General features: G+C 36.9%; 1 protein-coding gene across 1 annotated transcript in view; it reads right to left on the reverse strand.

The window, feature by feature from the left end:
- smyd3 (SET and MYND domain containing 3) overlaps positions 1 to 12,882 on the reverse strand; it is a 188,931-nt gene that overhangs the window by 47,408 nt on the left and 128,641 nt on the right. The window contains exon 6 of the mRNA XM_055173293.2: positions 6,092 to 6,159. Coding sequence (XP_055029268.2) covers positions 6,092 to 6,159 — 68 coding nt within the window. The remainder of the gene's footprint in view (positions 1 to 6,091; positions 6,160 to 12,882) is intronic.

The following is a 12,882-nucleotide window of genomic DNA, read 5'->3' on the forward strand; positions in this document are numbered from 1 at the left end:
TGCAAGTACTATGTATTTTACGTAAATAAAAATAAATGCAAATTGTTTACTTATTTATTTTTGCACAATTACACCACTCCTGTTCATCTGAGCCACTGGTGTAGTGGGGCAGTGCTCCGCTGATGTCCTTTGCCGCTCCCATTCCCTTCTTTCCACCCTGCATTTTCCTGTTCTCTCCGTACTAATACTCTGTCATACTATGTCAATAAAAGGCAAAAATGCCCCCCAAAAAACTCCCGGTCTTTCATTTATCCAACAAACAATAGTCCCGCCTCTGGACTTGAGCCAATGTTCGAAAACTCCACAAAGACAAAGGCAATCAATCTACATGGCTGTATGTAGTCATGTCTGCATATTAAGCTGAAAATGGAGAGAAAACTCTTATGTAGAAAAAACATCCCACACGACCTTTCAGAAAGACCGTTATGTTGTAATTTTATTAGAGTATAATCATTGGAAGTACCACCGCATAATGACCTCTTCAACCACAACTCATTTTAAAGTAAAAAAAATGCTACTTGGTGACAATTGTATACTGAAAGATGTCACCACAAATAAAAAAGTAATTGAAGAGCCGTTCATCTTAAGGCCTCACCCCCAGTCCCCATCACTGACTTAAAGAAAAATACAGAGTGTGACGGCTCTGGTACACTGACACTCAAGGGCCTATCACAATTTAATTGCTATCCTCCTTTACAAACAGAAAAGATCATGAGAACAACCGAGGATAACAATTTTTAACAGACTTAACCATCTACTCTTTTTCACATTAACACAAATAAAATTGTTATATTGTTAATTAATGCAATTATTTATTTAATAAAACAATTAATAGAGCAATATTAGATTTGCAATTTGGGCATTAGACCTTAAATCAAAAGGTTTTATCAAATAGAGCTAAGGATAGTAGATTATAATAATTTCTATAACTATACATTACGGTATATAATTGGTCTGTATTATCTACACTCAAAAACAAGGGTCTTAAATAGGGGGTCCAGGGCCCCTTGCTGGTCGGTCCGCACGTGGTATAACGGGGGTCCTCCATATAGACGGTTTCAGCAGTCACAACATAAACAAACGGCTATCGTGATCAGCACGTAACTTCCGGTAAACTCTGCTAAGAATAAATAACAACAAAGTCCTTTTAAAGTAGTTTATTTATATAACAAACAAAATAAACAGCACATAGATTACCTAAGAAACCAAAACATTTGTTAATTTTGACGAGGTATTTGTCCAAGAGTTCGGTTTAGCAACTAGTCAACTAGAAAAAAACTAAAACCGGAAGTAAAGTTCCGACCAGACATGTAATCGCATTACCGCACGTGCGTCCGATGAAACTGTCTTTACTCTTTAAATAAATAAAAAATATTCTGAAATTAGGGATCACATGAAAGGCATTAATAGGCTAATTTAAAAAATAAAACTTGATAAAAATTAAGGTTTTCGCAATAAAAATGATGTAGTAAATTTAAAATGTTATGTAGTATGTTAACAGCATGTGACTGTGTTTAGACAGTTTCATCAGACGCAATCATTTTGGCGCAGTTACACGCCTAAACCGAAGTAAACTTCCGATCTGTATCTCCTGGCTTTCTATGCCATTTTGCACATTGTTCTCTTCATGTGTTCAATTCGTATTCCAAGTGTCATTTTACTTTATTTATTATGACTCAACTTGTATACTTAAATGTTCTGATTTCTTTGTATGAATTCCATATTTGGCTTGATGGCTACATCTGGTGGAAATTTTGTCAATAGCCCACTTAGAAATCCCTTTACTGATTCCCTACAGCATTGTATACAGATAAAAATGCTGATGTGACAAATACTTATCTTCCTCGGTGTATGTATTGGTTTGCTAAAGACAAAGGCAGACAATGAGCTATGGAGAGGAGGGTTTGGCAGCCAGACAAAAATTCAAGTACCTGTAGCTAACATTGCATACAGTACATTTATTTACACAGTAACATTACCTAAATGTTATGTTGATACCCGTTAGTTATGACATATGAATGTAGTAAGGTAATTTACTTGTCATTTATTACCCTTATTATCAGAAATAAACTACTGTAAAAGGTTGTTATTGATTTAATGTGGAAGTCTACGGGAAGTTGTGCCTAGTTCACAAAAGCCATTTGCTGCTAAAACTATCTATACCAAAAATGATTCATTTTAATATCAAAGTGTGTAAATCCAGTCTTAATTTGAAACATAGACGGGGTCCTTGCTCCTCCTCTCTATCCATGAAGGGGTCCTTGGCCTGAAAAAAAGTTGAAGACCTCTGCTCTAAAAATGCTGGGTTATTTTCAACTCAGCGTTGGGTCAAAATGGAATGAATGGATTCTTTTTTTTAGTGTATACAATAATGTGTGTAATATAAATTGCAACATCAAGCGTGGCTTCAGCGTTCATTCGCCATCTGTAAGCTTTAGCTTGTTTATTTCAGCATTACTCTGATTCTTATGTAATATTTGATTCTTATGTTTTTATACCTACAACTCCAATCCTATGGATCTGCTCCCAGTATTGCACACAAAAGCAATTTGCAGAGGAAATCCCCTCTATTTAAGGGCTACAATGTGTCTAGGCAAGTTGTAATTCAGTCACATTGAAATCCAAATGTGTGTTTATGTGTAATTATTCCCATTTCTTCAGCAGATTTTCCTTTAACTCTGTATATTAATATGAACTTCCCTCAGGCGCATTTAGTAGAGGAAAGGAAATCGTAGCATGTAATCCAAACCCATGTCACGATCTCTCTTTATGATTGCACAACTAATAATACAAACATGTTTGCTGTCACACAAATCTGCTGGGCACCACGAACATGAAAACACAAGCGTACCTCATATCTTTGGGAATACGAGGGCATTGTTTGTAATTTAAGTAAAAAACAGCCATGCTGAAAAATGAAGTGCTGTGCTACAAACTGCAAATATAAACTAGTTTTTCATGCATAACATATACCCTACAATTCTAGGTTGCCATGGCTGGCTCTGAGTTGACAAAGCTATAAACTTACGTAAATTATCCATGGTTTAACAACAAATAAAACAAAAAAAGCCATGGTTACTACAAATTACTTATGGGTTTGCTACAGTGACCATAGTTGAACCATGGCTTTTGTAGTAAACAGATGGAAAAATAATTAGGGATGCACCAATAGGATTTTTTTGGGCCGATACCGATTCCGATATAAACAGACAACTTCTGGCCGATACCGATGCCGATACCGAAATTAAACACTTGTATACAATACTATACAGTTGGCAGAGATGTATAGTAACGAAGTAGAACTACTTCACTACTGTACTTAAGTACTAAAAGGCAGTATCTGTACTCTACTGAAGTATTATTTTTTTCTCCTACTTCCACTTTTACTTCAGTACATATTTTCGATGAGTTTAATACTTTTACTCCGATACATTTTTTATGTGCTGCATAGTTACTCGTTACACTCAAATGTTATGAATCATTCCAAACTAGGGTGACCAGACGTCCCGAAAAATTCGGGACAGTCCCGAAATCTAAGCTGCTGTCCCGAATCCCGAATCCTGTTCTAATTGTCCCGAAAATCATACTGAAGCTAAATATTAATCCGAATCCCGCTTTAATTTCCCCGAAAATTATACTAAAGCAAAATCTTGAGGAGTAGTTGTCTGATAAAACCCGAGCGCGGAGGTGAAAACATCCGGCCGCCAGCCCCCGCCGGCGGTCCATGGGCTGCAGCCAACCCCCGCCGTGTGCCCCGTGGCTGCAGCCAGCCGCCGCCAGCTGCCCATTGGCTGCAGCCAGCCGCCGCCGGCTGCTCATTGGCTGCAGCATCTTGTTTTTATACTGTAGGCTCTCATTGTGCTGGCAGCAGTTAAAACCTCCGCGAAATATGCTGACGTTGTATTGTTTCTTTTAATGTATCTTATCCATCTATATGCACAAAGACAATAGGACCTTTTTGTTTTATAGAGTTGATTAAGAGAGCGAAAGTTGCAGCAAATGGCGAGGACAGTTGAAAGTGCAGGCAGTGACAGTCAGTCGTGTGCAAGGCATTTTGTTAAAAAAATACTTCTATACGTATTATATAAATGTATACGCATATGTACTTATATTAATAAAAATATGATTAGTTCAGTAACTTCAGTTTGAAATTTCTTATTTTTATTATAAAATAAAGAAAACTATTATTGTATGAATTATTATTGTATAAAGTATAAAATACTATACGTATTATATCAATTCATTTATATGCATATGTACTTATATGATTGATTCCGTTTGAAATTCATTGTCTTTTATTATTGAATAAAATTAATAAATAAAAATATTATTGGATGACCCCCCCCCCCCCCGTTACGTCTGCCCCCCCCCCCCCCCCGTCCCGAATTTCAGCCAATCTCATCTGGTCACCCTATTCCAAACCCACATGATCACTGCCGGAGCGGTAATACACATTAGAAACACACACACATCGTGGTCTAAACCAATAGGAGATAGTGAAGAGCGGACCCCTCCCTCCCTCTCACTCACAAATATGAGCCGCGGTTGTGGACAAATGTGAAGTAAAGAGAGAACCAAAGTGCGCGAGAGAGACAGAGAGAGAGAGAGAGAATGCGCGAGAAAGGGTGAGTGTGCGCGAAAGAAAGAAACCTAGATGCATTGAAACACCTTGTACCTTTACCTATTACCATTATATCGACTAATATTTTATTAATTCTGAATTCTCTATCGCCATATTAGTTAAATTAATCTGAACATTCCTGTCCTTGTACTCCTGCTACATCCAAAGCAATTGTGAGTGTCCTTTAGCTTAAACATTTGAAATAATATAAACAATATTATATTCAAACTTTTGACTGTTTTCTTTAATAACTACATTACACAATACTTGTACTTTTACTTTCAGTACTTGAGTAGCACATTTTAAAATAAACTACTTGCAATACTTAAGTACAAAACATGTTTAATACTTTAGTACTTCAACTTAAGTGTGGTGCTTAAAGAGCACTTCAACTTCTACTCAAGTCACTTTTTTGATAGAGCGCTTGTACTTTTACTCAAGTCTGGGTCCCTAGTACTTTATACATCTCTGACAGTTGGTCTATTAGCTAGTTTATTTCTGCATCAAATTATTTTTACCGAACATGGATTGGATCTAATTAACATTCAACTGACCAACATAATAAAAGAGGCACAAATTAAGCTAAAACAAATATAATAAGATAGCATGACAACCTTCAAAGGTGGTTTTTGCTATTCAGCATTTATTTTATTAACAACATTAACTCATTTTTTACATATAATGGATTTCTTTATGCAGTTAATTAATAAACAATCGGTATCGGCCTTTCTCGTGCTATTGCCGATATGCCGATGGTTTCAAATTCATCAAAAATCGGCCGATAAATATCGGTGGCCAATACATCGGTGCATCACTAAAAATAATAAATATAACAAAAAACATGGTTGCTACACTTCTACTATAACAAAACCGTGGTTAATTTAAATTCTCTACGATGTTCTGGTTTCTAGATATGGCTCTTATTTTGCATTGAAATGGAACATATCATGAAAATCTGACTTTTTTCATGTTTAAGTGCTATAATTGGGTCTCCAGTGCTTCTATCAACCTAGAAAATGTGAAAAACAACAACCCAGTAACTTAGTTTTGGTAAACCATTATCTGCAAGCATGTGAAAAAATTGCTCATTGAAATTTGGTTCCCCTTCTGATGTCAGAAGGGGATAATACCGCCCCTTAATCTGCACTATCCAACCACGGCACTGCCATTTAGTGCAGAGATCAGCTCATTTGCATTATAAAGGACACACCCAAAATGGCAAATTTTGCTCACACAAACAAAGTGGCAATTTTAAAATGTTATAATAAATTATCTATACGGTATTTTGAGCTAAAACTTCAAATATGTACTCTGGAGACACCATAGTTTTATTTGGCATCTTAAAAAAGTCTTGTGAAATGTCCCCTTTAATGTAAGTCTTTGACATTTTTTCAAGAACTGCCAATACAGTAATGTCACAGCTTTTCTACGTTCATTGTAGTGCAAAGCATGCTGGGATGTTTCGCTTACCTGGGGTAAAGGCCCACCGCCACATCCTGCAGCTCTCCATCACTGATGCTAAAACAGTTGCAGGTCACCTGAATGAAAACACAAAAACAGGGTCATAAAACATGCATCTATGTGTCTTAAGCTTATGATGTTTTAGGTAAACTATTCTGGTTTTAGCAGTCTTGCAGAAAAAACACTTCATATGTATCATTGGTAAGTGTATGTGACAAATGAATGACTTTAAATAATCCAATGCAGCTCAATTCGGAGAGCATTCGCAAAAGGCATGGATTCGATCTCCAGGGAACACACATACTGATGTACAGACTGATAAAAGCAAAAATGTAAATGAATAATGAACTACTTTGCATAATGATCGTGACACAAAGCAAAATAAGGATATATAATGACTAATATAACTCTTCAGCTAAACGCCTCCAATAAGTTCAAGCTGTTTATAATTTTTCTTTTGAGGAAAACAATACGAACAGACAAGAATGTTTTTTTGTAAATCTTATGATTTGGATATACAGGACTTGGTCTGATTTTAATCGGATCGCAGATGTTCACTATCAATCTCCGTATGGGAACACAAGGGTTTGTTTGGTTGCTGGTTGTCTGATGGCCACCGGGACAGTGAGAAGATGGAGAGAGTCCATCTCTAAAAGAGATGAGGGTAAATGCGCATGAAACGAATCAGAGCGAGTCGACGTCAGGGTGGAGGAGACAGGAGGAGGTGTTCCTCAATCTGATGGGTTTTTAGATCACTGAAGCTCTGCAGGACAGATGATTGATGTGTGTGGAAGAAGAAAAGCAAACATCGCTGTTATAAACGCACAGTGTGTGTGGTGTTGACACGAGAAACACTGCAGTGTGTGATTTCAGGAACTGAGAGAGATTATTACAAGAGAATTAATTATTAACACTGAGAAAACCTAACCATAAATGAACAGCCAATGCAAATTATAGTTTATTGAATGGATAGTTCGGCCAAAAATTTAAATTACCCCATGGTTGACTTACCCGCAATTCTGTTTCATACCAACACATACAGATGTTTTTGAAAATGTTCTAGCTCTTCTAATCTTTATAACAGATGAATATAGGGTCCAAAGAATGTGCATCCATCCTTCGCAAAAGTAAGATTTTGTAAGAAAAATATCCATATTTAAAACTTTACAAACAAAAATAACTAGCTTCTGGTAACGCTGCCATCTTAGACTCCTTTGCATTCGGGAGAGAGTATCAGCGTAGTGTACGCACTTTTCGTAGTGACGTATGACGAATGCGGAGGGCGAAGGCACAGAGCAGGGAGCAAAACAACCCTCCGCATTCAACATACGTCACTACAAAAAGTGTGTACACTATGCTGATACTCTCTAGTCTACAATGGCATTACTGGAACCTAGTTATTTTCAACCCAGTCTCACACCCATGGCGTCAATATTTGACGACACTTGACCATGCGTCAATATGTTGACGCGGAGGGTATACTTTTCGCGTCATTTTTTGACGAACTGGGGACTTCAATACTATTACGTCCGTTGCATTCTCTTTTCCTGTTTTCTTGCCATTTTCGCGTCGGTTTAGGGTTAGATTCACATAATGACATCCCTACTCAAACCTAACTCAAACCCCAACGCCAGGTGACCACTGTTTAATTTCGCGTACCTAACTCTAACCCCAACGCCAGGTGACAACTGTTTAATTTCGCGTACCTAACTCTAACCCCAACGCCAGGTGACAACTGTTTAATTTCGCGTACACTGTTTAATTTTGCGTAATCTAACCCTAAACCGACGCGAAAATGGTTTGAAAATAGGAAAAGAGAATGCAACGGACGTAATAGTATTGAAGTCCCCAGTTCGTCAAAAAATGACGCGAAAGGTATACCCTCCGCGTCAGCGTATTGACGCATGGTCAAGTGTCGTCAAATATTGACGCCATGGGTGTGAGACTGTGTTATTATTTTCGTTTGTAAAGTTTTTAATATGGATATTTCTCTTACAAAATCGCATCGATTACCCTCAGAAGGCCTATATTTATCCCCTTGGCCTGGAGCCGTGTGGATAACTTCTACGAAGGATGGATGCACATTTTTTGGACTTGAAGGAGCTGGGCCATATATTCATCCATTATAAAGATGGAAAGAGCTAGGACTTTTTAAAAATATCTGAATATGTGTTAGCACAAAAAAGGATTGAAATGTGTTACTCAGATGGCTTGGGGGTGAGTCAACAATGGGGTAATTTTAATTTTTGGCCAAACTACCCCTTTAATACTGGACATTTCAAGGTTTGTTATTCCCAGACAACAACCATCTGAAACTAATAACACAGGCTCAACCAGGTAGTGCAAGTCATCTTGACAGGTGCAAGTTGATACTTAATAAATTCAATATAAATATGCCTAATTAATAACATATACTGTATGAGATATTATTTTCAAATTATTTAATCAAATGCTTTCTTGAACTTTTTTGGCTTGGCTTAAGGCACTAGTTTTTCCTTGTGAAGGATTTTCATTTCTTACTTGATGTTAATAACATCAAATTAATATTTTGAGTACAAATATTTACTCATGTGACAAGTAACCATGTAACAGTGTGAAAAAAAACTGCACCCTCATACCCTTTCGTACCTTTATGGGTATACAACACATTAAAATGTTGTACCTTTTGGGGTACAATATTATACCCTAAGGACCCATTGTGTACCTTTCAGGAAAAATTTTGTACCAATAAAATGTTAGGGGTACAAAACATTTAATTGTACCTTTAAAAGGTACAAAATGGGTCCTTAAGGTACAGTTATGTACCCCAAAAGGTACAACATTGAATTATGTTATATATAGCTGTAAAGGTACAAAATGATACCAGTTTTGTACCTTTTGCTGACAGTGAATAAGTGGGATATAACGTAGCTGAATAAAAAAAATAAGATTAATATGTAAGGGATAAAATACAGCCACCCGGTTGTTATCGCAGAATAAATCCAGACCGGGTGATCAGGTCCTATATATTGCTATAATCATCATGGCAAGCCATAGATACTTTACGAGGTGGCTAATTCATATTAATTCGCACGACCACATTAATATAATTTGCTTTCGCTCCTGTGACATTTAGGTTAGGGACAGGACTTCATTATTGTTTTTATGAATTCATACAAATTAACATTTTTAGTTCGGGACAATTAATCATTCAATAAGATCAAACTATTGAAACCATTGGCTGCAAAATAATATCAATCTCAATGACCCAGAATTTAATCCACTTGACACAAACATCACAATAAACACCATAAAATTCCTAAAAAAGGCTAAAAAATGCCTAAAAAGAATTGTCCCTGCTGTGTTAATTGTATCTTAAAACGTTTACATCATTTGAATCACAAGAATTTCAGCTTTCCAAAGAAATGTGACGTGTTTAGCATTTTGTTTTTGAGTTGTTGTATTTGATGAAGTTATCTGTCAAATAATGCATTGTTCCTCCCATCATGGTACACTGGAATTTTAAGGCAACAACAGAGAGCAGCAAACTTTATCTACTTCAACTTTTGCAACACAGCCAGATTTCTTGCAATTGTAGAAAACAAATAAACTGCAACAAGAAACCAATACCACACACATGAACTGAATAATTAACAGGTAATTAAAGAAAAGAAAAAAGTTCATTGAAATTGCCTTTATATTTATCTTTGAAAACATATTTCTGGCACCTTCCCAAGCAATTAATGGCTAATATACTGTAGGTGTATAGCTCCTGTGAAGACTGGAGACTCTTCATGTGGCGCCATCGCTGGGTCTTTCATGTGGGCTGCGTGAGATGGGTATCAAAAGGTGTGACTGAGCGACTGCTTGGCCGCGGTCTGACTGACGACAGGTTGAAGTGTGTGTTTGTGTGGATGCAATACTTCTGAGGTTTACGCATGTCTCCATACTATCACCACCAAATGTCATTACTGGTAAAAGTATCTCTAGTACAGAACCCCAAGCGTTCAGCCCCCCAAGATATCTTTGAAGAAATGATGAGAAATGTTAACATAAAAGTCAAATCCATACGTGGATACATTTTAAAGTTTGCCTTTCATTTTATGTCTAAATATTCAACAAAATCAAACCCTGAATTTGACAGATCTCTGACATTTTTACAATTCACCAGCACAGTTTTCCTGCTAGAGGGACGGAAACGCTCTGATCTCTCTTTTTTTCCTATAAAGCAAATGCAGAATAAACCTTCTGTTATAAAACAAAACCAGAGACATGCTTTGAATACGTCCGCTAACATCCTCCTGTCACTTCATCATTCAAGTGTTGTTTTGTATGCCATGACAATGAAAAATCGTGCCATGCAGGACAAACAGACTGTTAAGCTTTTAACGCGAGCCAAAAAATAAACATGGACTACATGAAATAGATGATGTGGGATAAACACTGTAAGTTAATACGAGACAGTCCAGACCCACATGCAGAAAGTATCGGCATCAAGCAGATGCAAGCTGACCTCTGACTCTGAAAAAACACAAACGTGTATTCATTTATTACGGCAAACACAGAATGGAATGATAGATTGCCACAAAAAAGATTGTAATACATCAGAATGCACATTTATGACTACAAAAAAGAAACTTAAGAGATGATATTTTTGTGGAAATATCAAACCAACATCACCACATTGTATCATTCATTAATGTTATGTTTAATTAAAATTTTAAGTTTAAAATTGTTTCATGACATGAATTTTCTTTGGGGGGGACAAAGAGATGCACCCTGCACAAAGGGGGCAAACTCCGAAAAGTTTGAGAACCACTGCCATACAGTACAGTATTCATATCTCTATTATCAGGAAAAACTCAACCAAATGACTGAAATAAATGAATTATACAAATTTTCAGTATTCAGCACTCCATTAATGTTCTCATTTTGTGCCACCAACCACCCATATTTCTACAATGACAACCCATTCCAATATGCACCTTAAAATATAAGTAATGCATTAATATATTTACACTATACGTGTCTCATATCCAGTGATGGGAGTAACGCGTTACTGTAACTCCACTACTTTTAGCAGTAACGAGCATGAAACGAAGTATTTTTTTAAATCAAGTAACGCAATTACAATTACTGAAATTTAAATGAGTTCGTTACTCGCGTTACTCTATTTTGTAAAAAATAGACAAGACATATCTGACGTCGCAGGACCGTAGTTGGCGGCGCAATGATTCATTACACTTCATCATAGCTGACAGTGCATATAGAATGAACATGAAAAATCTAAACAGACAACATACCTTTGTTTAAAAATTGTGCGCAAGTCATAATCCATCCGGTCTCATGCTTGTAAATTATCTTCACCAAGCAATTGCAGTATGACATCAACTTGCATTTGTAGTCCACAAAGCTAATAAATCTAAGAAATGTTCATATATTCTTAGATGTTTACATCGGCTTCATGGAAGAGAACGATCCGCGATTGTTGTTTCCACTAAAATATTCACACTGCGCTGTACACCCGTGTTAAAACTCCATAGTATGTGTGAGCTCGCTTAGTTTTAGTTTCAGTCTCTCCGTATCCGAACAAACAATCCACTCGCTATGTGTCCGTCCGACAAAACAATCCACTCGCTCTGTGTCCGTCCGACAAAACAATCCACGTAGCCTACTCCGTTTTCTGATTAAATATCTTCCTTTAATCCTGTGTATCATTTAAATCCAACAGAAAACAAACAATATATGACCAAAGAGCGCAGTCCCTGCGGCAAGCACAAGCTGTGTTCCAATTCAAGGGCTGCACCCTACTAAGCATGCGATAAAAGGTGAGCACTCGGCCTTTCAAGGCGCTCAGAAGTTCGCGAAGAGAACTGAAATGAGACGGTCTAACCTTCGGAGGACCCATAATTTGCCTCATCTGCTGCACGCGCATCGCGCCTGTCAGCAGGACACAGCGGAGACGTTTCTAACTTATTAAAAAAACCCTAACCCTTCCGCAACTTTTTAAAACCAGAAGTATTGCCCTATGGCAAGATCGCTCTGAATGGGATCTCTATGAAAAGTCCGTCACAAAAATTGAATTATCTCTGCTTTTTGCTCAAAATGTGATGTTTTTGCTGAAACCTACCCATATTCAAAAGCTGATTACAAAAGAACTACTGAAGGTAGGATGAAACGTTTTTTTTTTTTGTTTGAAAGCAGAGGGTCTGTTCTTTCATTTGGTATATTGTATGTTTATATATTTGAAGAAGAACATTTTCTGGAAGTCATTAAACTTTTGTGAAAATCATGAAAAACGCTGGCGCTGGCTGGCAACTTTTTTAAAAAATGCTGGCGGTGAAAGAGTTAAAAGTAAAATGTGTTGCTTCTATAATAACACGGAGGTGTGAACTGAGACATTCAAAGTGTTGTCCTTAAGATAAAACATATTGTGTTGTTTTAACGCAACCGATTAGTAACACAACATTTAATAGGGATGCACCGAAAAAAAATTTTTGGCTGAAGCTGAATAAAATGAAAACGTTTTTTCCTAATTATTTTGCCAATTTTCTCACCATTGCACAAGTTACATTTTAAGAATGTAATTTTTACTTTATTTATTTCACATTATTATAGGGCCTTTTTACACCTGGTCACTTCTCTGACCAGATACTGTAGCTATCTGACTTCAACCACATAAATGAGTCTGGGCTAAACGGATATTAATCTGATCTATTCCCGCCCAAAATGCAAATAACCTATTTGTAACTCTCCCTTAAGAAACTTGCAACAACGCTTTTATGCAGCACTGTATGTTGAGCCTGCACCTGCGTGCACGG

The sequence above is a fragment of the Misgurnus anguillicaudatus genome, chromosome 7 (assembly GCF_027580225.2).
Source record: "Misgurnus anguillicaudatus chromosome 7, ASM2758022v2, whole genome shotgun sequence".
Taxonomy (NCBI): domain Eukaryota; kingdom Metazoa; phylum Chordata; class Actinopteri; order Cypriniformes; family Cobitidae; genus Misgurnus; species Misgurnus anguillicaudatus.